Genomic DNA, 26162 nt, shown 5'->3' with positions numbered 1-26162 from the left:
GGTAGGGTCTGGCCCTTTTCCATTTAAAATGTATTTATTATATTTAGGCAAAAGAAGAGATCTCTGGATCCTAATATCCTACCAGGTTTTATTTAAGTGTAGGAAAAAATTCAGATTTTTTTTTTTTTTTTTAGATTTAGAAGTAAATTCATAACTATTTTGAGTGATAGTTAAAATTTTTAATTGTTTATTTTGAATTTTAAATAGAACACTTTAATTTTCTCCTCCTGTTATCTCAATAAGAGAATAAAATATATGCTTTAGCCTTAATGTATAGTTAATTTAATTGCATCTCATATTCAAATAAACTGGTTGCAATTAAGCTGCATTGTTTATGATTATTGTTTCTAATTGTTGTACTCATATCATACAGGCTATGGCCAAACTTAGATTAGCATCTCAGGTAACTCTTAAGTTGTATCATTTTGAGAGATATTAACATAATTGGGTACTATTTCCTTTTTCAAGTAGGCAGCATGCAGCTGTTACACGTACTGCAGTAGGTCGCTGTCCCAGAGACGCTGCCTTTCTCTGAGTGTCCCGGTGGGCATCCATGCAGGCAAGCCTTCCCGGAGCACTTGCCTGGCCCCGCTGTGGCTGCCAAGCCCGTAGCACAGCAAGAGACTCCAGAACTGCACCCACCGTCCCTGCTTTCCCTTAAGCTGCTTTTAATTGTAACCTTTAACTTCAAATTTCTTGTTTTTATAATGCCAGATTTTGTGACAATTTGAGCATTTCTGTCTGTAACTTTTTTTCACTTGAATTACTGCTAAACACTGTCTGTCATTCTTGGCACCATTTTCATACAGTTTCCCATCTGAGAAATTAATGAGCATTTGAGTTTGTCTTTCTATAAAGGAAAGGTTTGTCGGCATTTGCTGTCAGTCTCCCCATTGAATCAAGCGTGGCCAAAACTGGGTTGCTGCTGAGATTCTCTAAGCAGAAATAATAATCCTTGTTCTAAAAAATGTAAAACTGACCTAAAATACAGCTGAACTTGTACCTTTGTCTTCTAGTGTAGAAATTTTTTTTTCTTTTTTTTTTTTTCCTTTTATAAAACATATTATTATGAAGCATGGAGGCCAATTCTGGAAGCACTTTGGTATAAAAAAGCAATAATCTTGTGAAATAGTACTTAACCTTGAAGTAGTAACTTTTCCCAATTTGTACAAAAGTAAGATAGTGACAAAAATAATGGGAAAATGCTGCAATTTGGTTTATGTTTGGATGAAATTCAGTGATATAAAACTTTTCTTGTCTGTGAATTTTAATTTTTTTACTTTAATAATTATTGCAAACTAACTTCAACGATGTGTAGTTACACCTATTTGAACTGTTTTTCATGAGCCTTGAAAACTCTATGCACCCCTGTGTATATGTGTACCTTGTTCTCATATGGTAGCACTGTTGAAGACTAGCATGCTTTGCAATAATTTTTTATGAAGGCTTGTGAATGAAATTCCAAAACTTTCTATTAAACATAGTTTCCTTGTTGTAATCCTAGAGTAGGACAATTCACAGATCTAAATCATAGAATCACAGAATGGTTTGGTTTGGAAGGGACCTCAAAGATCATCTAGTTCCAACCCCCCTGCTGCAGGCACTAGAGAGAGTTTATATCCAGCAGAGGATGTGGACACCCTTGGAACCTCTGGCCAAAATTTGGTCCGGAAAAAGCCTTTCTCACTTGCCCTTTAACCTGGGATGTGCCTGCGGGTCCATTCCCAGGTTGGTGATGCCATGAGCTTCCATGGCCCGTCTCGCCCTCAGGACCAGATCTGGCAGGGCTTTTGAGAACATGAGTGCCGAAGTGTGCCCTGCAAAAGGTGGCTGGAGGAGATGCTGAGTGTCTTGCGTTGCCCTGTAGTTTGAGAGGGGCTATGGATCCTGATCTTGGTTCTCTCCTTTGGCAGGAGGGCTGGAAGCCGCTTTGAAAACACCTGACTCGGGTGTTAAGGTATTGTGGAAGCTGTTCTGCTTCATAGGGAATAATTAAGTATATGTTGGATGAAACAGAGGAAGGGACTTTGGGCTGATGTTGACAGTACTCAGAAGAAGAGGCTGGAGGTTCTGTCACTCCAGAGGGACATGGGCAGAGTGATCTCCATACCTTATCTGTCCTGCATGACTTTTCTTACAGAATGACCAGAGGCAAAAAATACGAGGTATGGGTACCACCATCTCCAACTGCTTCTTATCTTGTCATACTTAGAAATAAGGGCTACTGTAAATGCCTAGTTCCAAGGAATAGTATTGACAAAGAACATTGGTTGGAGATGGTGGAAATAAATGCATCCCTACAGCTTACAGATGAGGTTGGTCTGTTCTTCTGCCAGGTGTGTGTCTGTGGCTTTGCGTGCACCCTTCTTTTAAGAATTTCAAATAGCCTGAGTTAGTCCGTCATCCCTCAGCAGGTGGGCCATGTCTCTCCCGCTCCTTTGATTATCTTGCCTGGCTTCCCAGCTTCACTGGGTGTTAACTGTAGCTTCCACCAGAAGAGGTTTCCTAATGTACTGTGTCTCAGTGCTTCAGCCCTGTTCAGAATGGAGTCTTCTACTTCCTACGTAAAAAAAAAAAAAGGAGAAAACGTTTCTTCTGAGGGAGGAGAGAAGCCACCAAATTCTGCATTTTATATGTGACAACCTGGGAGGGCTAAAGAGTGATTTTTGAAAGAATTCCCCACCTTTCTGTGAAGAAGAAATTCACAACTGTTCTGTTTTCATGGTCCATTGCTTCTTTTGCTTGAATAGATTTTGCTTTCACTTGTGATAGCAGTTTTAAAGCAATGAAAAGACAAATCTAATTTCCAACCATTAGAAGCAATTGTTAATGCTTGAGGGACTACTGCAATTTTATGTGCTGTGTCTTTTTGGGGTGGAAGTCTTGATTTTGTTTTTTTGGTATGCCTTGAATGACAAAAGGCTGTGGGGTGTTTCTATTAGTAACCTGTATTTTTGAGAGGAAAATATTCTAATAATGACTAGGTGTTTTAACTGTGTCACAGTCAGGGTGCTGACTTGCAGTCAGAAGATTTTTCTTTGGGAAATGAAATATTTCAGGGATCTGTGCACTTGGAGGAATCCATTGCCAGTTTACTTTTACTCACATCTGAATTTTTCCATTGGTGATGTCGTGGCGTTTCAAGGTAGCTGTGTCTTCCAAAAGAAGGCTCTTTGGGCATGGCATTTAGTAACATCACTGACTAATTTATGGGCTACTAAAATTGAGGGGCAGTATTTAACCAGGTTCTTCACTTGGCTAACTGAATTTGAAGAAATCCAAGATAATGGGGAGGATTTTGTAGCTGCATACAGAAAAGAAATCCTTAAGGTAGCTTTGTTGTTTTTCGGAGCTCTTTTGTTATCCTCATATAGCCTCATCTGTCACTAATGATGGTGGCACCAGAAGACACATGGAGATTGTTGGTTTCCCCATATATACTTCACATAAAAGAGGAATTTATTAATGTATATAAAAATGCTGCAACTGGTGGCAAAGACATTTGTACACCATTCATCTTACGCTTAAATTATTCAGGAAGATGTCCACATTTTTATGCATTTTTACATGCCATGATACAGTGGGGTAAGTTTGATTAGAGCCTCTAAATTTTAGCATAGTATGAATATACAGCATAGTATGAATTTAATAGTGAACAGAAGATTCTGACAATCACTTAATGCAAACTGAAATTCTCCTATGTTAAATTTTAAAAAAAAGTGCTAGTATGGTTTTGAGGTTGTTGCAAGCCATGGTTTGTTGGGGTTTTTGTTCCTCCGCATGTTTAGTTTTGCAAGGAGATTGTTTTTTTCATTTTCTAGGTCTCCTTACAATTTTCAAGTAATTCTTCATTTTGAGACTTGAATCCAGGCAGCAGGCGTATGGGCAGTTCAGCCTTCAACTCAGTCAGCCAAGCTCCTGTCTCCTGCCACCCTCCATCTTACCGGGACAATCCGAGCTGGTCGTGGGGGCGTAAGGTGGGGTGGGCTGCTGCCTGGAGCTCCCACCCTCCTCCTTTCCCACCACGGTACCCTTGCCAACCACTGCAACCCCATGCTGAGTTTTCAGTACGGAAGGGACAGAGATGATGGGATCCGGAGATCTGAGGTTTGGGTAAGGGTGGAGGATGACTTGAGGCTGCATGGGAGGGACAAAAAGCAACAAAATGATCTGCAGAGACTAGACCTGTGGGGGGCTGCAGGCAAAAAAAGTGAGACATGGTCCAAGTAAATGTGGAGAACACCCAGGAGGAAGAATAAAGAGCTGAGATACAATCTCACCACGCTGCCGCACCCTCCACATTAAGCTCTGTTTTAATTCTATCTGATGAACACTGTCCTGCCATTCAGTTTTGTTGTTCAGATCTCCCTGTTTGCCAAAGGGAAAGTGCTGCACGGGGAGGGGAGCAGCTCCTTGAAAGCTCTTGTGTTTCACACGGTAGCTCACAGTTGTCTCCAAAGAAAGAAAAACACCATGCTGGAGAAACAGCAATACATTCGTTTTCAACTTCAGAGGCTGAAATGAAATTAAGTGTAAATGTATTCCAAGCAATGAAATCAGATTTGCTTACTAATCTGGATTGCATCTCCTTCCCCCCCGCCCCCCGCAACGAAACTAGCAGTACCAGTAACTGTGCCTGCGTCACCTCTTCCTCCCTTTCCTGCTTGCAGCCCAATCCTGCCCTGCTCCTGCAGGAGAATTTCCCAGGAGGATGGCCTGCAGCAGAAGGAAATAGAGGTCAGGACAGCAAGAAAAGAGATGAGGAACATGGGAATTGGGAGAAAGGCAACAGTGACTCAAGATCCAGGAGAAATACGCCTGCTGTTCTTTAAGCCACTTCTCTTAGATTTTTCCCCAAAAAAGGGCATTAGGGCCTGCTTCTGCATTTCAAAGGGAATTTGGGCTGAGCAAAGAAGGCTGGCTCAGCCAGCCTCTGCGGGTGAGGTGGAGAGAGGGAAATGTTTGGTGTCAGCAGAGAAAAATCCCTTTTTTATCAGGTAATTCTGTCGCCTTCCCAGTGTACCCTGTCTGTCCCTTCCCTGGCCCTTCCCTTTCCTTTGGAGCCCTCCCTCCAAAGGTGACCTGCCTTAACCCATACCTTCCTGCTGCTCTTCAGTCTGCCGAGCACAGTTACTACTAAAGAGTATCAAAACACACTATTAACTCTCTCCTGCTATCTAATTAACTTGTTACCCCGGGTTTTTAACTTGCCCTCTTCATCAGGAGGAAAAACAGTAGTACAGATAATGTTATTTTTCTTCAGAATGACATTTCTTATCTATTGATTTAAAATACTTAGCATTTTAAAAATGCCAAACAAATCAACTTAATTTGTTTAGGGGATACTTAAAGGTTGAGAACAATTTTATATCAATTAAATTTAGTGATAATTCATTTATCATGGAACTAATATAATTAATTAGGTACTTGCCGCTTATCTTTTTTTCTAATACATATATTGCTTTTAAACATCTGCTCAGTGGTCCATTATGATAGCATGAGATGGTTTAATGTGAGCACAATAGAGAGGCAAATGCTACCTGATGACAACTTCCCAATTTGTTTAGGAAACAGTGAGTTCTGGATTCACAGTTTTAACTTGAAGCATGGCAAGCATGCAAGCAAATTTGCAAAGCAGAAACAAAAAAATCAAGAAATCATATTATTTCATAGCATTTTTATGGTCACCCCCCCTTTTTTTTAATGCAGGTATGGGTTTTTTGTCTTTACAAAATCTAAGCAAAATTATGAATTTGTTTTGTGATGTGTGTACATGTATCAATGTTTTGCAGCAGTTACAAAATCTTCTGAAGTTAAAATTGCTTTTAATATTGTCTGTTACAGTAACTTAAATTCAACATTAGCTCAAAGAGAGATAGAACAACAGTATACATAAAAAAGGAAAGTAGAACAATTGAAGAAAAAATTTAAGTAGGCTATCATGTGACATAGATAAAAATAAAATTCTGTGGAGGTTTTTTTATAAGTTACACCTGTGTTTTATATTTATGGTTTTATCAGTAGTTGGTTAAAGAGTAAAAAATAAATCTCTTCTTTTGGGCTGATATAAAACTCTCTGAGGCTCCATGGCTTTATTCAGCCATGCATAGATTTTTAGCTGTTCCAAAGATCACCTAAAATGACTGTACTCATTTTATTCATCTCATCAGCAAAGTTCATCTCATCAGCTAGAGAGATACCATCAAAACTTTTAGGCTCCAAAATGTATTTTCCCTGCATAATACTGTGCGTCGTACTTACAGAGACTGTAAAGTACAGGATTACGCATCAATGTTGTATCTTTTTATGTAAGAAGTCTTGAAACTGCTGTTTACTGAAAGGAAAGGGGATTACAGGTAGCCGTAAGAAGGATTCAGCTATCTGCCTTTGTATGCAGATCACAAATACAATGCGCCCAGTTGTCACTAGAAGTAGCAGAAAAAGAGATCTGAGTGTCAGAAACTTATTTTGAGTAAGTGTAGAAACTTTGTAGTAGCCTGAAGTCCATCTTGTTACAGAGCAGAAGAATGTCAGTTTCAAAGCTTTCAGCTTTGCATTCAGCTGAATGCTTGATTTCAGAAACTGCCTAAACTATCAGTCAAAAAAAATCCAGGATAATGCAAAATAAATGTGTCCAATAATATTCTGCTCTTCAAAAGAATAAAGCATTAAAGCTGCCTTCTTCCCTTCTCTGGTGCCTCTCCTGCCATCAAACTATCTACATCTTCTGGGAAGGGCACTTCTTGGTAAAATCACCTTTCTCTGGAAGTAATAGAAGTACTTCAGTCTAATGTCTGTCTGGTAATGGCAGAAATTCTTAAGATTTCTCAGTGGCCACCTCAGGGAACAGTGAAATTAGAAAGTCTCTCCTTTGCTTTTCTTTTCCTAATCCAGAAAATGAAGATAGAAGTTGCTTACCAGCTGAAATCTGTGCTAACCCAGTAGGTTGAATTCATAATGATGAAGTTCTTCCTAACTTAATTTATGACTTTCTAAGATAGTAAGTAGGGTTTTTATAAAGCATGTTTTCCCTAAGGGTAGACAGGTTTGAGTGTTTCATTTTTGAGTGAGTATTAACTTACTTCTTTTTCTAAGTATTTGGAGGTAATAAAGAATATGGCTTCTTTATCACTCAGTTTAAGATCATCACAAATTAGATATCAGTATTTATGTGAGGGTGTACAGTCATTTTACCCTTATACACAGAAAGCAGAAGAGAAGTATGTGTATACATACAACTTTTTTCTAGAACAATAGTATTTAATTAATTAACATGAACAGGTAGTCTTGCCATGAACAGGGAGTCTTGCCATTTCCAGGAGAGGTATTTTTTTAGGGCAAGGTAAGCTTGTGACTAAGCAATAGGCAAGGCCATACTATCTGATGAAACATTAATGTCTGCAAAGCAGTAAGATTTTTATGCCAGGAGGTTGATCCGAACGGCTTTTGTAAATTTTAATGTAGTTTCAGTTCTGAATACAGACTCTTTCTCTTTCCCACACCTACAAACTTGAAAGCCAGTCTGTAGTTGTTTTTGTTTTCTTTTACCACATGCTGCTGCTGTTCTTTCTTGTACTATTCTCACTAAAGCATTGAAAATGGATCAATTCTAAAGCAAGTTCAGCTTACTGTAAAGAAGAATTTTCTATTTTCCTTGAGATTTTTAAAAATCTGTATTTCACATCTGATCAGAGGGTATGACATGTGTGAGGAGGAAAAGAACTTGCCTTCTTAGTCTGTTACACATTTACATGGGAACTGGGCATAGCATACCTAACTTTACCTGGCCCATGAAGTCAGGTAGAGTGATCATCATTGTCTGTTCTGGCATGTTGTCTTTAGTATCCTTTCACATACAGTTATTAGGTTAACACAGAGAGAACTTTATTTAATGTTCTCTTTCAGTGCTTTAGATGTCTGTTTCCTGATAAGCCATTCCTACAGCTGTCCAGAATTTCCTAGAAACCTTCTGTTGTGTGAGCATCAATGATTTTCTCATTTAATGTCCAAAAATGTATTTACAGTACCTTGTAGTGTAGCTTTCCAAAGTCTGGACTCTCCATTTGTGAGTCTTATATCCATATGTCTCAGCAGTATCTGGTTGTCTAACACACTAAATTTGGGGGAAGTCACTTTTATGTGAGCTGTCAAAGAAAAAAAAATAATTGAAAGTATTTTGTGTGTCATTACTGTTACAATTTATCAGTTCTTATATCTCCTCATAGATTGATTGGCGGCTGAGTTGAGTTACGGATATAAGATAAAAATGCAAAATAGCTTTAAATTTCTTGTGTGTTAAACCAGCATGATGTTCAAAGTATGTTGGTTCCTCTTTTTGGTTCAATCTTTTTTATTTTGCTTGGACAAAGACAGTAAGGCAGTATTCACAGTTGCTTGGCAATAGTCAAGTTGTGAAATGCACACCCAACCTGTGGGGCATTATGGTTGCTTGGTTCATGCATGTAAATTTGGGGGTTTGAAAACTGAACAAGTCTACACTCATAGTGTCTTCTTCCAAAGTTTGTTCTAATCTTAATGGCATTATTAATTTAATGGTTCCCTTTTCAGAGATGTTGAGTATCAACGTTTTTTAGAAACATCAGAACAATGGGGCACTCAGCACTGTTGGAATATTAATTTGAAATGTCAGGAAATTTATGCTGCAACTGGAGTATATCTCAACGCACTAAGTTCCACCTCTTCCTATTTATTTTAAATCTACAATAAACTTTAGTTACTTTACACCTGAAATATACCTTAACAGGAAAAATTGTCTCAATTTTAGAGGTATTATTAGCAAAAACGACCTCTGGCAAAAAATCTTTAAAGAAAATAGAACAGAGAATTTTTGATGGGTATATTTGCTCTGTCTTTTGGCAAGCAAAACTAGATTATTTAAGAATACACTTTTAAAATGGTCTGTACTAAAGGTAATGAGGAGATACACAGCTGTAGTCACCTTATTGTACCAGTTACTGTGCTGTAAATATTTTAGAGAGCTTTTGTCTTTTGCTTACAAAAGCAGCCTGCACATAGAAAGACCTCAGTTCTGCAAATGCTTACACATAGTTCACAGTTTGTGGAAGTAAGTCTGTAAGATGTCTTTGTAGGTTTTGGACTTTAGTGATTTTCTTGCCAGTATTGAAAAATTCCTTGGGGAATTCAAATGAGTAGTGCTGTGAAAGAGGTGATTGCCATTATTTCTGTTCTGTGTATTTATTGAATTTATTACAATACTAGTAATTACTTTTCCCTTGATACAAATACAAAAGTTGATGTATTACTGTGTTCATGTTTGTTGTTTTAGGAGTCTTTGGATGATTCTCAAGTAGCTGGAGTTTGTGCAGCAGCAGAAGTGATTCGCTATGAATATCATGTCTTGTACTCCAGCAGCTACCAAGTACCTGTGCTTTATTTTAGGGCATGCTTTTTAGGTAAGACAAATCTTCTGTTGAACAAAGGGAAGAATAAAAATATGTTGGATGCAGTAGGTGTTAAAAACATAGGTTTTGTATTACATTGAGGAACAGAGTAATGATCACAAGTAATAAGAAAGTCAGAGATGAGGCTGTTTACCCGTACATTTTGTAATACTCCCAATACAGAGCTTCAGGACCTTGGAGTAGATGATATCATCTCAGCCTGAAGGAGGCTGATCTTTGGCTCCTGGCATCTTGCCGGCGGTTGACTAAAACTGCTCGTCATTTTTCTTGTTCTTTTCGTTAAATGAATACAAAAACTTAAAGCTAGATGTTTGAATTTGGCTACAAAATAAGTGGACGTAATTGCAGTGCTTCAGCAGAACCATGTTGTCTTCTTTGGAGCCTGAATTTGAGCTGCAAGGCTGGGCTCCAAATGTACCTTTAAAAGTATATGATGTTTTCCATTTAAATTTGCTGCTTAAAAAAAATAAAATAATACTGATAAGGTATTGCTTTTTTCTGTCTATTAAAATTGGCTCTTGAAGCACTAACTGATCTTCTTTCCGCCCTGATATGTATATCTTGTTACCCATTACTCAGTTGCTATAGCCAGTGCAATTTCACTCGCCATCCTGTCAGGAAGGAAGGAGGAACACACAGCCTCCCTCCAAGGCCGCTGTTAGTGTCACTTATTTAATCAGCAAACATAGAGTGATCACACTGCAGCACTGCTCTGCTCTGTTCCTCTGTGCCCAAAGACTGTCTACCTAGGACAGAGGGATTGAAATCTTCAAGACATTTCAGTCTCCTGCATGGTAGCATCAGCATCTGTTGTATTTTGAATAATCTCCTAACTTTATCTAGATAAAGATGTCTGAATGTTGCCGGTGATATCTTTTCCTTTTTAATTAAAAAGTAGCTTAAGCTGCTTTGAATGTGTTTGGTAGATTTAATCACTCTCTGCCTTATATTGTTTAATGGTTTCTAATTTTGCAGTGTTAGCGTTTTAAAAGGCACTTTAGATTTAAAATTGAAGAACAAATTCACATAGACTCCCTGGTGGAGAGATTTTAGTCTGAGGTGCAGTTTCAGGAATGGATAATTTGGGGTAAATTTTCAAACTGGGATGTAGGGAATTGGGGACATTGCTCTGCCTTTACTACCAACAGAACTCATTTGCACATATCCTGCTGCAGATTTATTTCTAGAATTATTACAGGCATTTCCAAATGTGCAGTGGTTTGCCTCTAAACTTACTGTGCAGATGGGAAGATAAAGTTTTGCTGCAAGAGACAGATTAACCTATTTGTGGTCCTGAAAAATGTCATCTTCTTGGTTTTAGCTGAATTAATAGTGTACTGTCTCTACAGAAGAGGATGGAGACGCTGCAGGTAGAGGAAATAGGGCGCTATTTCTACTGTACTGTACTTTCATATAATTAGTATTCACCATAAGCAGTTAATCACCAGAGAAGAGCTCCCAGAGACAAAACAAGTTGTTTAGCTTGTCAGCATCAGGGAATCGGAGGTGTTGAAACATGACTCCTTATAGCTGGAAGTGGATATTACAGGAGCTAGTGGATGATCTAATGCACAATCGTAGTACTATGTGCCAAGAGCTCCCCTTGCAGTACAAAACTGCAGTTGTTCCTACAAGTACAATTATGTTTTTAAATGCTTCTTGGGAATCTGTCACAATGGAAAACAAGGACTTTTTTAAAGCTAATTCCTAAAGTCACCTGGGTTCTCTTCAGCATTTAACATTTAACATTCTCTGAATCTTGAAGAGAGAAGGATACAAATTGCTGGCAATAAGTACTTTTCCTGCAATGTTTTCAGCTAGTATTCTCTGATTTTAGTTATGGATAGCTTACTTTTGAAAATGAAAAATTCTGTCATCCCTGCAAGTTATTTGCCCCCCTGTGTCATGCTGTCTGAAGGTCCCAACATGGAGTTTTCAGGAACATGCAGATGACAGTCACTCACGATTACTTGATACCTGAGCAAAGTATCTTTTGTCTTGTCCTGAACCTGCTATAAGGAAAACTCTAGTTAATGCCTCAAGATTTTTTTCCTTTGAGGTAATAGTCTTCATGTTATAGGTTCTTCACCTTGTTTCTCAGAGAACTAGTAATATTCACTGCGTTCCTCATCTGAAATAATTGGGGAAGAATCTTCTGAGACCTACATCAATTTCCCAGTCTAAATTCCTACCATTATTTGTAGATTAAGCAACAGAATTGATTCCTCACAAGTCTCTTCTGAACTGTTAATGGTTTCCCTTGAATCTTGTCCATACTGATCCTCATGTTAATTAGAACTTGTTGCAGGAGGTGAAGGTGAGCTATAATCCTTCCAGTGTTTCCACTGCCCTGCCCTGTCTTGCCTTCCCCGGCAGCAGGGCACAGAGTTTGAGTTCAAAGCTCTGCTTCCTCTCTGGCAGTGTGTTAAGTGGCCATTACACCTCGAGGCCTGCCTAGGAAATAATAATTCTTCTGTTCAACCTGACTAAGTAGTTTTGCTTGTTTTGCAATATTCACTTCCTCACTTTGTATGTTATAATAGCAACTGGTGCCAGCCTGTCCAAATCTGCACTATTCCAAAGAGACTCGTTAAAAACTTTTCTAGAACAATTAAATCCTGCCTTTCTCCCACTGTATGTAAGTCCAGTTTTCATTGACCACTTGGTCTCTTGCACTCTCTGCTAGGAGAAAGGTTTCCAAAAGAGTTGCTGGGGAGATTTTCCTTTCATATTCAGCGCAGTTGGCATCTTCCGGAGCTTGTGTCAGTGAGGGCACCCGGTTTTCACTCCTCTGTGCTAGCGATTGTGCTCAAACATTATAGGTCAGTTCTTCCTGCAGAAGGACAAAAGTTGCATTGTACCCTTATCCTTGCTGCTGTCTAAATTGCATGAAATAATTTATTTTCTGGAATTCATCTTTAGACCTCTTTCTTTTTTGGTGAGAAGTTTGATATGTAAGGTAGTGCAAGGTAAGGGTCTGAAATTTTAATTGCAACAGAACTAAAACATTCTAAGCTTTTTGGTAGTTAGTCTCCAGGGATAGATTTACAGGAAGATCTTGTTCTGTGCAAGGACAAATACTTCACCTGAAAATAACTATTAAGTGTGATGACTCTGTCTGGGAAGATGTTTGGGAACATTATAGGATACAAGAAGATATTTTTAGGCTACATATACATATATATGTAATAAACATTTTTCACCATCTCGTGATAGTTCCCACATGGCATATATTCCTAAATTCAGACCTACTGAAGTCCCAGTCTGTCAGGAGCTCAAGGCAGTGGTTCTCAGTACCTCAGACTCTCAGAGGACTAGATGTCATTTCTCCAAAATCAGTCTTATGCATGCCATACCTTTCAGAAATGGGAACCCCTCTTTCTTTCTCTGGTTTCTGAGATTACCAAATAGGTAGTTGAAGAAATGCAGGAACCCCTGCTGATATCTGATGTCAGCAATTAGCCTTCTTAGAGACAGATGGTATAGGCAATTAGACTTCCCCTTCCATGCTAGCATCAGCCAGATGGGCTGGGCTAGGTCCAGTAAGCTTTCTTTAATCGGCAGAGTATTTTCCTCTTAGTCTTTAAGATGTCAAGGAACTTTTCCTGAACTGCCATCATCTGAAGCCGTACATTCAAAAACCTCTTGCACCAACAGTGAGGTAGCAGCAACACAGTCACAGGTGGACACGGGCATCATTCTGGAATCAACCTGCCTGTCAAGAAAATATCATTTTGTCTCACACTTTTTTGCTATTTTTCCTACAAAGGTAGAGGAAGGATCACGAATGCTGGCTAAGCACTGAAAAGAAAGAGCAGGACTCAACACGGACTGCAGCCTAACTCCTCTAGAAAAGACAGAAGGAATGGGATCTTCAAGTTGACCTGCTCAGAATACGTCTAGCTCTCTGACATAGATAGATCCCTGGCAATAAAACCCATGCTAATCAGTGGTTAGAGAGAAGGATTTTGTAAGACAATCTAACTTCCTCCAACCCTGAAGGCATGACTTTTTGTATTCATAACCATACTGGGCCTGACCGATGCACTTTCCGGAATACAGGCTTACTCCCTGAACTTAGAAGCACGTAACCACTGTGTCATTTCTCAGAAAAATAGCTCCTCTTAAGGCCATGTCCCATATGAACTAGTTTTATCATGGCTTTGGACGTAAATAAAGTTGAATAATTGGTGTAATCAGATATTCTCCTAAGCTGTAAGGGTGTTTTTTCTTAGTGGCAATGGTTTCTTAAGAGTACCAAAACATAATATTTCTTTGGAAAGTATACCAGAATGAAGGCTAAAAATAGTTTGTGCACCATTTCACCAAAAGTGTCAAAGAACCTTTAATAATTAGAAATGGAAGAAATTATTAAAAGCCCTCAGTAAATCTCAAGAAAACAGAATACAGCAACTTGGGAAGCCTGAAAATTTTCTCTGAAAATATACGTGAAATTTGTATGCCTAAAGAATTCCTGCTCTGTGCAGAAGTTAAGGTGCCAAGTCATCTGGGGGCTGCAGCTCATGTGTCGTCTTAACGCCATACCTTGCTGCTGTGAAGGGGCACTCAGCCATCTGCTTTTTAACTATTTCTTATTTGTGGTGATGTAAATGAGTTAACCCCAAGTGAACCATCCAGAGGCTTTTCTCAGAAAAGTTTGTCATAGTCTAGACAGTTTAAATAATAAAAAATCTGAGTTTGTGATAGAAAGGCTGTAGGTGTTCTTGCCTGGCTGTTAAGGCAGATGAACTGATTGATTCGAGTTAGTAAATGGCAGAGACAGAAACCGTACTTAGGAGCTCTTGACTCCCATCCTTTATCTCCTTTCTCTCAACAAAAATCTTGGTTACTTCCCAGGCTCTTTTGGCCTTTCTTGCTGGGTAGATGTAAGGTTGATTGTGTAAGAGCCTGTATTTCGCAGAGCCTGGGTTAGTACTGATGAGCTGATGGTGCGTCTTGTGCCAGACCGGTGTCATGACAGGCATGGAGCTTCAGATAAAGGTATGGTAAATCTGGCATGACCCACATGCAGCTATTTCCTTTCACTCTCTGTAATTATTTAATTAGCTGAATTATACAAAACGTACCTATAACCACAAACTTCCACTTCTGTCTGCACACCCGCTCCCAGCTAGACTTGGGATAAGACTTGGGAGCTGTGTCGTCACGGGTGGATGATGAGTAAATGTACTGCTGCATGAATCTGAAGCCTCTGCCTCCCTCTCCTGCCACTTCCCTTGGCTCGCTGCTGCTGTTGCCTACTTTTTGTGGCTGAACTTTTCTGAGTTCAGTGCCATCGCAGGAAAGAATGAGGCAAGAAGCAGAGAGGCTGCTTGGCTCAGCAGGTGCCACAGTGGCCCCTTGTTGCTAGCAGCAACAATTACAGGCTGCTCTGTCAGCCCAGCTGGATATCTGAGGTCTCAGCGCGTTCCAAGAATGTGTAACAGGGCTGCTAAACATGTGAATGCTGGCAGCCCTGGAAAAAGGGCTCTAAAAGTGCCCGAAGAATACAGATGTGTGTTTTGTGCAAATCTGGGAGCTTGCAAATAAAATGGTTTCAGTTATATCATCCTAAACAGATGACCACGCAAACTGAGGAGTTTTTTAGTATAAACCACAGCTTCAGCCAGATTACCTGAAATGGATCCTTCTATCAGTCATTTCCAGATCTTAGTGTTGTGTTATTTTATTTTGTGATTTTATTTTATTTTATTTTATTTTATACCTCTTTCAATAGACTTTCAGGTCTTCATCCTACAAAAGAGGATGAGGAAACTGCCCGTCCACCCCCTCTCCTTTTGCGAGGGTCTTGGCAGTTCCCAGCTATTTAGCTGAACCTCACATCCATTTTAAGTATTGATAACTTACTTTTTCATGCTGCATCTGGCCTTTCATCTCGTGAACTAGTCAGAATTTACAGGAAGACAATACTTGGGAGCATGTATAAAAGGTTACTCAGTTTAAAAGTCACACTTAATTCAAACCCATGTAAAGCTTAGTGAAATATATTAAAATAGTGCAGAAAATTCAAAATGTAGGGAAATTTAAATCCAAGCATATTTCAATATATAAGTGCATAATCAGAATGCCCAGATCAATTTTTTGTTTCTATGTGAAACACTGCAGTTACTCTATATTAACTGTTTAATTATTTTACTGTCTGTGATCTCACTACGATGCGAAGTGAAACTTACTTTTAGTTTGGATGTATTTGTATTTTTCCATGAAATGAAAATAAATCTATACTGAAATATGATGGAAGATATACTGCTTCTCATATATAAATAATAAAAAAGTAAAGACAAACTCAATTTTAACTATAATATGATTCAACAATACTTGATAGTTTCTGTAATTGAGATTAACTGTTAGAGTCGGAGTAATCCATTCCGTGTGTATGATCTGAATTTGCTCAAGTGTTACTATACAAGTTCACAGATAAAAAGAAGGGTGTACAGAACAAAATCTAGAGTGGCAAATCAAATTTTGCAGTAGAACATGTATTCTAGATTTTACATTTGGACTTTTCTCTGCATTGTCTTTGCAGGTTGAATAGAAAACACAAAATTGCATGTATGCATGGCATCTCGTATTACCTGCACCCAGATACATACATCTGAGCATAAATACATCCTTCTAAAGTTAACTTACTCTCTTGTAACAAATTTCTTAGTAGATGTTAGACCATCTCTAGCACAGCTCTGGTATCTGCCATCATAAGACAGAGGTCTAACAAGTCTCACGTTCATGAGGATGGCTTGGTATAGCTAGTGTATGTGCTATTATTCCTTCAGATGCTTTATTTGCCACATGCTTCTGCTGTATGGTACTTATGTAAGTTCAGAACTTGGTGCCTTTTTATCAATATGTGCAGAAAATAAGAGAAGACAGAGGCTGTAGGCAGCTGGTTTTAACTTATATCTAAACATGGCATTCAAATGTTAATTGGGTGAATAAATCTTGTTCATTTTACAGACATGAAAATGTCAGTAGAATAAAACTATTTGTCACAGGATAATGGTTTCTGACACCTAATAAATGCCAAGATGAAGCTACTTATTGAAAGTATATCAAAATATTCTATTGCTATTTGCCAAAAACAAATATTCAGGAAAAATTGACATGCTTATTTTCTAACTGGTTGACACTAATATCTTGGCATAATTCTAACATCACAACTAAAAACCTGATGTAACAATGCTATATATTAATGTAGCTCAAGAAAAAATTATGAGCATGTAGGTTACAAAAATGCAGTGAACTTTGTCTGCAGAATTTTGTTCCTTGGATTTTTTCCACTCTCTTGCTAAGAATTGCATGTATTTACCTGAGATAACTGTTCTTGATATTACTTTGTGGTTTTAAATTTATCTTATCCAAGCATTGTTTTACAAAATTAGTTTAACTTCACACCTTACAACCAGAACAGTAAGTTGTTACTCTCAGGTAACAAAGAATAAAGCTGAAAAGATAATTTAGGATAGTTTTATTTGCACCTTCAGTGAGAATTTGAGCAGTGCTGTTTTGGAGTTTTATGGGGCTAGAAGGGGCTCAGCCATGGTTTGCTGTTATTTTTTCCATCTCCTTCCAGATAATCAGTATTTTCAGGTTTAATTTTGCTATTCAGTAGTAAAGATATAGCATGCTTAAGAGCCTTGACTGTGGGTGGTTGTTCCCTCCCCTCGCAGATGGAAGACCTTTAACTCTGGATGAAATATGGAGAAGTGTTCATGCATGCTACCAGGCTCGTCTGCTGGAGGGGCCCTGGGACACTATTACACAGCAGGTGAGAAACCACTTGTCATTTACAACATTGATGAGTGCAATATATGCCTGAATCCTCAGTGGCCTTATTCCTCTCCTGGACACAAGTAAAATATATAAAAGTCTAACTGAGGCTGTGCTCAGCAACAATAGTTTGTATTAGATTTCAAAGGTGTTCACCATGTAAGGCTTAATGTGACAGTATCTCTCATTTAGAATACTTTTCCAAAGCCAATCATGAAAACTTCAGGCGATTTCTGAGTAAATTTCTGGATTTGGGAAAATACAAAAGCAGACTTATTTATGTGAGTAAAATATATTAGTCTAATATTTCACAGATTGTCTATTAATCAAATTACCAAAAAAGACTATGTAATTTTCAATTTTAAATAGACTTGCAATCCTTAGGATTGAAGGAGGAAAAATTGGTCTCTCAGTCATATAATAGGTTGTTGCCAACTAATGTCCTTAAGAATCAGTAGTTAATGAGTGCCATGTTTTACAAGAGGAAGCAGATTAGTAAACTGTGATATCACTGCCTTCTTTTAGAGCTATTCAATTAACTTTTATTTAAAGTGGTTTTAAAATCACCAGATCATTTCAGCAACCCTTCCCAGACCTGTGATGATGGCTCTCTTGAAAACATTCATGCTCGTTCAAGGAAGAGAGAAATAGGGTTCAGAGCTGAGTTGGTTGCTCTGATTTCTTCCCTTGGCTCCAGGCCTCCTGTGCTAGTTTGGACAAAGAATAGAGACTCTCTGGGTGTCAGTTTTTTATCATCAAAGATACTAGTGTGTCCTTTCTTCCTTCCCTTTTCTTCCTTGACTTTTTGATTTTAGCTGTTTCCAGGTACACAGGTCTCTTGCCACAGCAGCTGGCACAACAGGGATGTAACCTCAACAGAGCTCTACAGGTGTTTCCTTAATTCAGCTAATACAATTTAATTACAGGATGCCTATTTGTAGATGGTACTCAATCATGGAAACACAAGCAACATTCATGTTTTTTGCAGCCAAAGACTATTATTTATATTATAATAGCTCCCTAAGAACCTAACAGACATTGGTTTTCTGGTGTTCGCTGTGCATGTCTGAATTCCAGTTGTGAGTTTGTATTCTCGTAATACGCACTTTTAAATAAACTATTAATTACCTGACTTGTCTACTGCAAAATGAAGATGAGAAAATTAGGTTTTAATAAAATTATATAACATGGTAGCAGATAACTGTTTTTCTCCACAAAAAAGTATTGCACTTGAGATTTTTCAGTAAACTTCTGTGATTTATGGCTGAAGTTTAAGATTTGTAGCTAAATCATGACTGTTCCTGCATAGAGAGGCAGAGGATTGAATTAACTTTGCCTTTATTGCATCCATCTTCTTGCATTCCTAGTAGATAGAGACCAGTAACCCCGCAGTCAGATGCTACGTATCCTTTAGGGCTGACATCTCTGGTATTTCACAGCTGAGCTGTTCTGACTTGTGGATAGTTTATATTTCCACCTGCAAAAATGTACGGGAGAATCTACGATGTGCACTCCAGAGGTGGTGTGCCTCCTCTATGCTCACATTATACTGTGGCCTGAAGCCACGTTCAAGCTCCTCTGTAGAAAGCACAGCCTCTTCCTATTCGTCTGCAAAGCGCTGCAAGAACCTACGGCTCTGTAAAGGCAATAAATCATAATGCAACACTACTGAGAATAAAGCATAAACAATATGTTTGGAATGTGTAAAATCAGAGTGGTGGAAGCCAAAAGGAAAACTAGGTCACTCTGACCTAGAGATTATTTTTGCCTCGTAGGGAACAGTAAAGTAAAACTGCCCTGCATCTGATAACTAGAGATACATACACACAAAAGCTTGCAGAAACAGGTTTGTGAGTGGTAAAACGTGTGGAGTGCTGAACCTGTTGTCTCTGTGGCAGCTCTCAGAGGTGGTTCAGCCAATGTGAGTCCAGTGACAAACACAAACTAAGATGTAAGGAAGAACATTTTGGAGAACTTAGTAAAGTTATAGCAGCAAAATACTATTGAACATAACATAAGGGTGACTTTCCATTAAATAAAGAGCTTATAGATGAATTTAAACTGTTTATCCTAGAGTAATATAGACTGTACCTCAGGTGATAGCACAATAGTGGAACTGCTAGCAGGTAGCTGAAGCCAGAGAAGTTAAGATCCTCCAGCAGTCCTGCTACATAATTTGGAATTAATTTACTGTTTTTCCTATGCCATTTGTATATATGCCTTCTCCCTGAAGACTGTGTACTGTGGCTCAAGGCTGTTGAATTCCACTGACTTCAGTGAGGTTAGCCTGCTTTACATCAGTATTGAACTTGGTCCAACGGCCCCAGCTGCATTCCTGGGTTGGAAGTGTACTCTCCCACATGGCTGCAAGAGAGAGCCTCCGGGAAAGCGGCTTTAAGAGGTCTACAGTTTTAATTTTAGATGAAAGCAGAAAGGCACCAGGCAGTGAGGGTGCTTTTGCTTATGGTCATTCAGTCAGGTGATAAGAGGACAAAGGAATGCATGGTTTGTGGAAGCGAACATCTCGGGAGCTGAACCAGAGCAGAGGAAGACACCAGTACAATTAATGTGAACACTATCATATTTTCGGTGCCAGCAACCACTGGTGCAACAAACACTTCCCCTTGTAAACTCAGAGATGCATATGCCAGTCCAAATAAAAAACAGCAGTAAAAATCAGAGTATTCTCAAAGGAATTATGAAGGACAACAACACGCTATAAGCACTAGCCTGCAAGGCTCAGATCAAAACAAGAGTTAAGTCTGCAAGAAAAAGAATATTCTCCCCCCTCAAATGAATCAGGTTTCTGATTTGAAATACAGAGTTTTATCTTCCCTTTCTGCTTTTCTGCTGACCCATTTTGTTATGTGGGTTAGGCTTTGCCTGCAGGGACACAGATCATATAATGCAAGTCACTGGGCAAACTCACCAAATCAGGCTTGAACTCTCAGTACACATGAATAGCAGAGAAAAAAGGTTTAGGATTTTGCTCCAAAACAGATAGAAATTTTAAATTCTACAAGCAATCCACCATTGGGAAGAAAAAATGAGCTTACTGCTGTCCATGCATAATGTTACTTAACTGGGGCCGATTTTGCAATTTGATTAAATAGCAGATTAGGAAGAGAAAGTCATACTTCTTTTTTTTCTCCCAGATCCAGGATCTTACACTAATCATTTTAGACTTATATTCCATGTATTTTATGAAATGTGGGTGCCATGCCTGTGCACATTTTTGATACAACTATATTTTGGCTTATCCTCCCTATGATAAAATATATCTGAGATAAGGAACTGAGACATTGCCTAAGCTCTAAAGAATTTAGCTTGTTGGCAATTATATTGCCAAAACAAATTTTAGGTAAAATTTGAACTTGTTTTGTTACATTTGATTATTGCAGAAAATCACACTTATTTTCAGATAAAGCATCTTCAAATATTTTTACTGACTAGATTATTTTTATGGCAAAAAGCAAAAGTCAACTAGTTACCTTCTCATAAATAAATATGATAAGGTTGCATAGTATTTTATAATGATAATTGATAAATGGTGATGATTTAATTGCACTTCCTCTAGTAATAATCTTAAAATGCTCAAATGAAGTTCCTATGATTGGCTTTCTTGTGAGTTAAATGTCCCCAGAGTCTTCAGTCATCCCTTTTCTACATCCGGTGATAACTTGCTTTAGCTGTTTTAAATAAGACAAATCAATTATAACACACAGCTGTTTAACAAAACTTCTAAATGTTGCTACAGGTCTCTGTGGGTATTTCCTGATGGCTTATAATGACATCAATTTAGCACACCTGGTAAGATCTGTGTGAGCTGGAAGTAGCTTAATTCTGCAATGATGGGAAAATTAAGGAGTATTTATGGATTACTGTTGCATTTCAGCACCATTGCCAAGTGTGATTTTAGCTTCTTTTTACAAAGAGTCAGATACGGAATTGCAGACATTGCATGCCCCTATCCTGAACAGTTTACTTGTAACTTGGCAAGTGCTTTTGAGACTCTCCTATATTAGTTATTTCTCTGCACACATTCTACACAAAATAATATCTCTTCACCGTTTTGAATTAATGGATGCTAAAATGTACCCTTTACAAGAAGCTCTCTTCCAAGTCTTTGTAGCCTTTCCTGACTGCAGACAAACTGAGCTTTCCTCGGCTGGATTTTCCTGTTCAGCTTGCCCCATACCACCATGCTGGGTAACCTTCCAGGCCCCTCTGCTGCCAGCCTCAAGTGTTTCACCTGACCGCATTGCTTTTTAAAAGTACTTACTAAGCCAGTTATATATCAGCCGTAAGAGCAAATAAGAGATCTAGATGTTTAGAAGGGGGGGGGGGGGGGGGGAGAGAAAAAGACAGATATGTCAAACTGATAGAGGTTGCAAATAGGATGAAGGTAAAAATAGCACTAAGGGTTCTGGAGAGATTTCAGTTAATAGTGGAAAACAAAACCAAGACACGTTCTCCAAAAACTCAGGCAAATGTATCCATCTAAAAGAAAGTTGCAGTAAATGGGAAGAAAAGTCTAGACAAAAGAATGATGAAGTAAGTCATCATGGTAATGGATGGCAGCAAGGGAGACAAGCACTCCTCTCATGTGTACTCCGATATTCAGCAGAGTCGTCCAGTACAGTTTTAGGTGAATACATAGTGGCATTGCATGAAACAGCTCAAATATGATGGCCCTTCTTTGTGTAATTGAACAGTAGATCCACCACATTAAAATCCAGCTATGATATAGCAGAGGCTTAGTGAGGTTGGCAGCAGGCCAAAAGTGCCATGGTCAGATGCTAAGTGATGAGGCAACGTGTAAAGAAAAAACCACAAGGATAGGAAAAAAGGTTCAAAAACAAAGATCACAGAGTAAAGAATAGAAATGAAACAGAGGAGAAATCTTCCTGATTATAAAGGTGAACATATTTTACCACATGGTAGTGCATGATTTAACAACCAGGAATTTAAAAACCAAGGATAACTAAAGTTTAGTTAACTTGTAAAGGCTACATTTTACCTTTTGTCATTTTGGAAATCTGTCCCAACGTGAATGGGAGATGTGAAGCAGCAGAAGGTGACTATATGGTTATAGCCAGAACTTCTGTTGTCAGACTGTGTGGTATTAGGTCTTTGCTGTAGAAGCTGGAAATACAGAGGCCATAAAAGAATATCAGATTTTCTCCTCTAATTTTAGAAACCTGCTTTTCAAAATTATGGCCTGGTAATCATGAAGGTTTAAGAGCATAATAACATCACCAGATACTATATACACACTTCCATATAAGCTATATTCATTATTGCGTGCAGCAGTAAAGCTGCTTTGAAAATTTTATGTATGTCTAATGGCCAAAATTTCAAATAATAATTGAACTATTTAAAAATATAAAAAAAGCACTGAACAGAGATTCTCAGCTCTCTCGGTGATCCATGTTTACATTTTTCTATAAGATAACTAATTGTCTATGAAGAGTTGCTGAGATGACAGTCTTCAAAACTGAAGCCCTTTTTTTGTTAGAACAGGTATGGGATAGGCATTGGCAGTACATGAACTTTCATCCTTGTGTGGCTGGGTGCTCCAAACCTGTTTTGAAGTACCTGCATCAAGGACCAAGACAATAGTGTAGTCTCCACATGCAGTTGAGTCATTGTTTTCTGCAGAGAATGTGAGATGGTACTGGATCGGTGATGTATGCAGTCTTCTATTAGAAGGTAAACTGCAACCCATTTATTTCCCAGGCACCTTCTGAAATTTAATAGTAGAATATTTATCAGATTGAAAAAAATGGGTAAAGACACTATTAATTTTCCATTCTTTCTTTGCCCTGATGGGTATTTATAAAAGTGTATACAAAGTAGAACGACTGCAACAGGGGGAAGCAAAGCATTCCTACTTCAGAATGCCACATAGGTCAATGGTGAACTGCTGTCCTAGGAAGTCAAGAGATTTACTCTAAGTCACGCAGAAAAGAAATTTGAATCTAGGTCTCTTGTGTCTCAGGTGAGCTCTGTACTTGCTTGTAGTGTAAAGAGGAGGTGTAAGTGCATTCTCATCTTTCTTTTGGATATGTTTGTGCCAGACCTGGTTTGGTGGGCATGCTGCGTGAATGCCTGCAGGCTACCTGCATTGCTGTCGCAGACATAGTCTGTGAGTCATATCAGGGCGCAAGCCATAAACTGATCATTTTTTCAAGATGTAGTTGTTTATGCACATGCCCAAGGACACAAATGTGTGGTTTTTTTCCTGTGGAGCGAGAGACAACACTCTGAGAAATGTGCATTTCTAAGGCAACGATGAAGCCGAGTAATAATTTTATGAATTTTAGATACAAGCCCTTGAACATGTGTGCCCAAGTCCATTTTTGATTCTTGTCATTTGTGCAAATCCATGTCTTCTTCTTTTTTTTTTTTTTTTTTTTTTTTTTTCCCCTGCGTGGAAGCAAACGAGCAAGAGAATCTTAAAAGCTGATTAATGAACCTGATCATAGTCAGTACGAAGTATCACCAAAAATTTTAACAGTGTGATGTTGTCATAAAGCCTGACCTTCCCCTGAAAAAAGCAGTGTCATAAACACAACCAAGTATATGTGCTAAGGCTTAATCAATGCTTAGTGATGATGGAATGTAAAATCAAACATCCAAGGATAGAAATTGAATTGCATTATTACAGGAGGCTCAGCGATTGAAAAACTGCCCAATAAAACAAGAATGAAAGCTTGGTGACTTGAAGGTCCTGCAGAAATAGTCTCAAAACCTAATCTTGAGTCAGGACTCTGAAGGATTATGGAAGTTACGGAGCAAGCACATGTGTCTGTACATCCCTCCCCTCCTGCCCTTTTTAACCAAAACTGTTCAGATGCAGTTACTTCTGTTACCAAACTGTGACTTAGAGGTGTGTGGGCAGGGCGCTCCCCCCAGCCATGGGAGTGGGCACGCTTCACGTGTTATACCTTAGTTCTGGATTTGCCAACAATAAATCAGCGTTTTGCTTGTTTAGCACATTGCTGTCACTCCAGAAAAAGACATTCAGATACTGACTGTAAATGCAGCAGTTCGTCAGGACAGTGCAAATCTAAGCCTTGGCATTATATTAACTCAAGTCTTCTGCTAGTCTGGAATTCTGCTTCCAGAAGAGTGCAAAAACCTTCTGGATTCTTAAGAATGAGAAGTTTCCTGTGGTTGAATTGATTGTGTTGTTCTGCCACTCCATCTTCTCATAAAACCTCTTTTTCATGATCCTCTTCTTCATGGCACTGCAGAAAAAATAAACCTAATGGTCTAACTTATGAATAGGGATCTCTGCAAATACACTGTCCTTCCAAGTTTATTTCTCCTTTGGCGTGTTCCTGCTGCTCTGTAACCTTGAAAAAGTTTTTACATATGGGCTCACCTTAAAATAAAAATTGTGGACTGTTGATACGCATGCTAGTCATGAGGACTGAAGGCGATTCTGCTGGTTTCCTTCTGCACTGTTCATGCATCGTCAGGTGTGGACTATTCAACCCTTTTTTGAGTCCTCATCTACAATGAATAAAACTTTCCATTTTAGTAAATGTGCACTTCTGCAAAAAGGGGTGAGTTAGCAGCTCTGTCCCACAAAGTATTGATCTTAAGTTTCAGAATAGTAAGTGATAAGAAATTCTCCTATGTCTGTTTTTTTTCTCAATGTTTATTTCTCAATTTCATCCAAATGAGGTGGTTTTCTTCTGTCATTTGATACTTAGCAGGTAGTTGTACTGTCATCTCTGTTATATGTCCATTCTGTCATATAAAAAGTCGCCAACCAAACCTAAACTACCGAAATAACAGCACGTATTATTTATACTACTTCAATAATCCTGGCCATTACATCACTTAATTTATAGCAGTGTTAACAGGCAAATCAATAAACATTATTTCTAAAATGTCAGGGATGTTAATGGTGTGATTTAAAAAAAAGGAGAAAGATGCAAAACTCTGAACAGAACACATTGATATAGTGTTGTAGAGGCACATCTTGCTGAAACTGTGGTAGGGAGGATTTAAATCATTATGGCTCAGTCATCTTGAAAAATGTGTGTAGGTAGCTATTCTTAGACATATGAATCCTTCTTGCCATATTGTGGGATTTTGCTAAGTGGGGGAGGCTGTACACAGTATATCTTAACAGGAGGTTGCTAAGATTGCTCTTAAATCATTTTGAGTCGTATCAACAGTTGCTATGGATCCCCTGCTAATATTTTTGGAAAATTATTAGTACAACTTCCTGAGGAAAGGGAGTCTTACCAGTGTAGACTGGAAAGCTGTTTCAAAGGGAAAAATCTAAGAATGGGAAAGCTGGGAGGATATTTATTTCCAACTAAAATTTTCTGTGATGTATTGAACTTCTGTGGTTCAAACCAAGTGGTAGTATTGTACAAGGTAGCAAGTAAGTTTCATTTTAAAACTAAGCATTAATTAGTAATGTATAGCTGCCCTACAATTTAATCATGCTTTTCCCAGTAAGACTTCATGGACATAAACCTAGTTTGACTAATTTCAAAAGAGGAAAAGACCAAATAGTGGACTAACACTAAATTATGTAGAATAAATACAGAGGCTTAACAGATAATTTACATTTAGAGATAAAAAGCAGTAGGAGGATCCTTGCCAATTTCTGGGGCATAATTCAGGACAGACTTTCGAGTCCTGGTCCTATTGTTACTTGAGTTGATCAGGTATTCTGAAATGAAGATTTGATAATATTTTCCACACAGATATGTAATTAATTGAATTAATTGCAATGTGATAGTATTGATTCTCTTGATTCTTTTCTACTTCTGTAGAAAAACTGTTTCAGTGCTACACATGGCTTTGCTCCCACAGAGCTTCCCAAGCAGAGATTTTGTGGAAGAAGTTGTAAGAGCATGTTCCCTCCCTGATCTGGCATGTCTCCTTCTAGGCTGAGGTGGG

The 26162-nt window shown here is 38.4% G+C and overlaps 1 protein-coding gene across 6 annotated transcripts in view; it reads left to right on the top strand.

The window, feature by feature from the left end:
* ATG10 (autophagy related 10) overlaps nucleotides 1–26162 on the top strand; it is an 89521-nt gene that overhangs the window by 46633 nt on the left and 16726 nt on the right. For 4 of the 6 annotated variants that reach the window (XR_012833134.1, XM_075740810.1, XM_075740807.1 and 1 more), the window contains exons 4-5: nucleotides 9308–9434; nucleotides 17132–17229. Coding sequence is in view for 4 of the 6 variants with exons in the window: in XM_075740810.1 (XP_075596925.1) it covers nucleotides 9308–9434; nucleotides 17132–17229 (225 nt within the window). In the remaining 2 variants the exon portion in view is untranslated. Of the gene's footprint in view, nucleotides 1–9307; nucleotides 9435–17131; nucleotides 17230–18046; nucleotides 18400–26162 lie in introns of those variants that run through there. The other 2 variants (XM_075740809.1, XR_012833135.1) reach the window with 2 other exon arrangements.

This window comes from Balearica regulorum, chromosome Z, assembly GCF_011004875.1.
Source record: "Balearica regulorum gibbericeps isolate bBalReg1 chromosome Z, bBalReg1.pri, whole genome shotgun sequence".
NCBI classification, from domain to species: domain Eukaryota; kingdom Metazoa; phylum Chordata; class Aves; order Gruiformes; family Gruidae; genus Balearica; species Balearica regulorum.
Note: the sequence above shows the minus strand (reverse complement) of the source record. Positions and strands in the feature narration are given on the sequence as shown.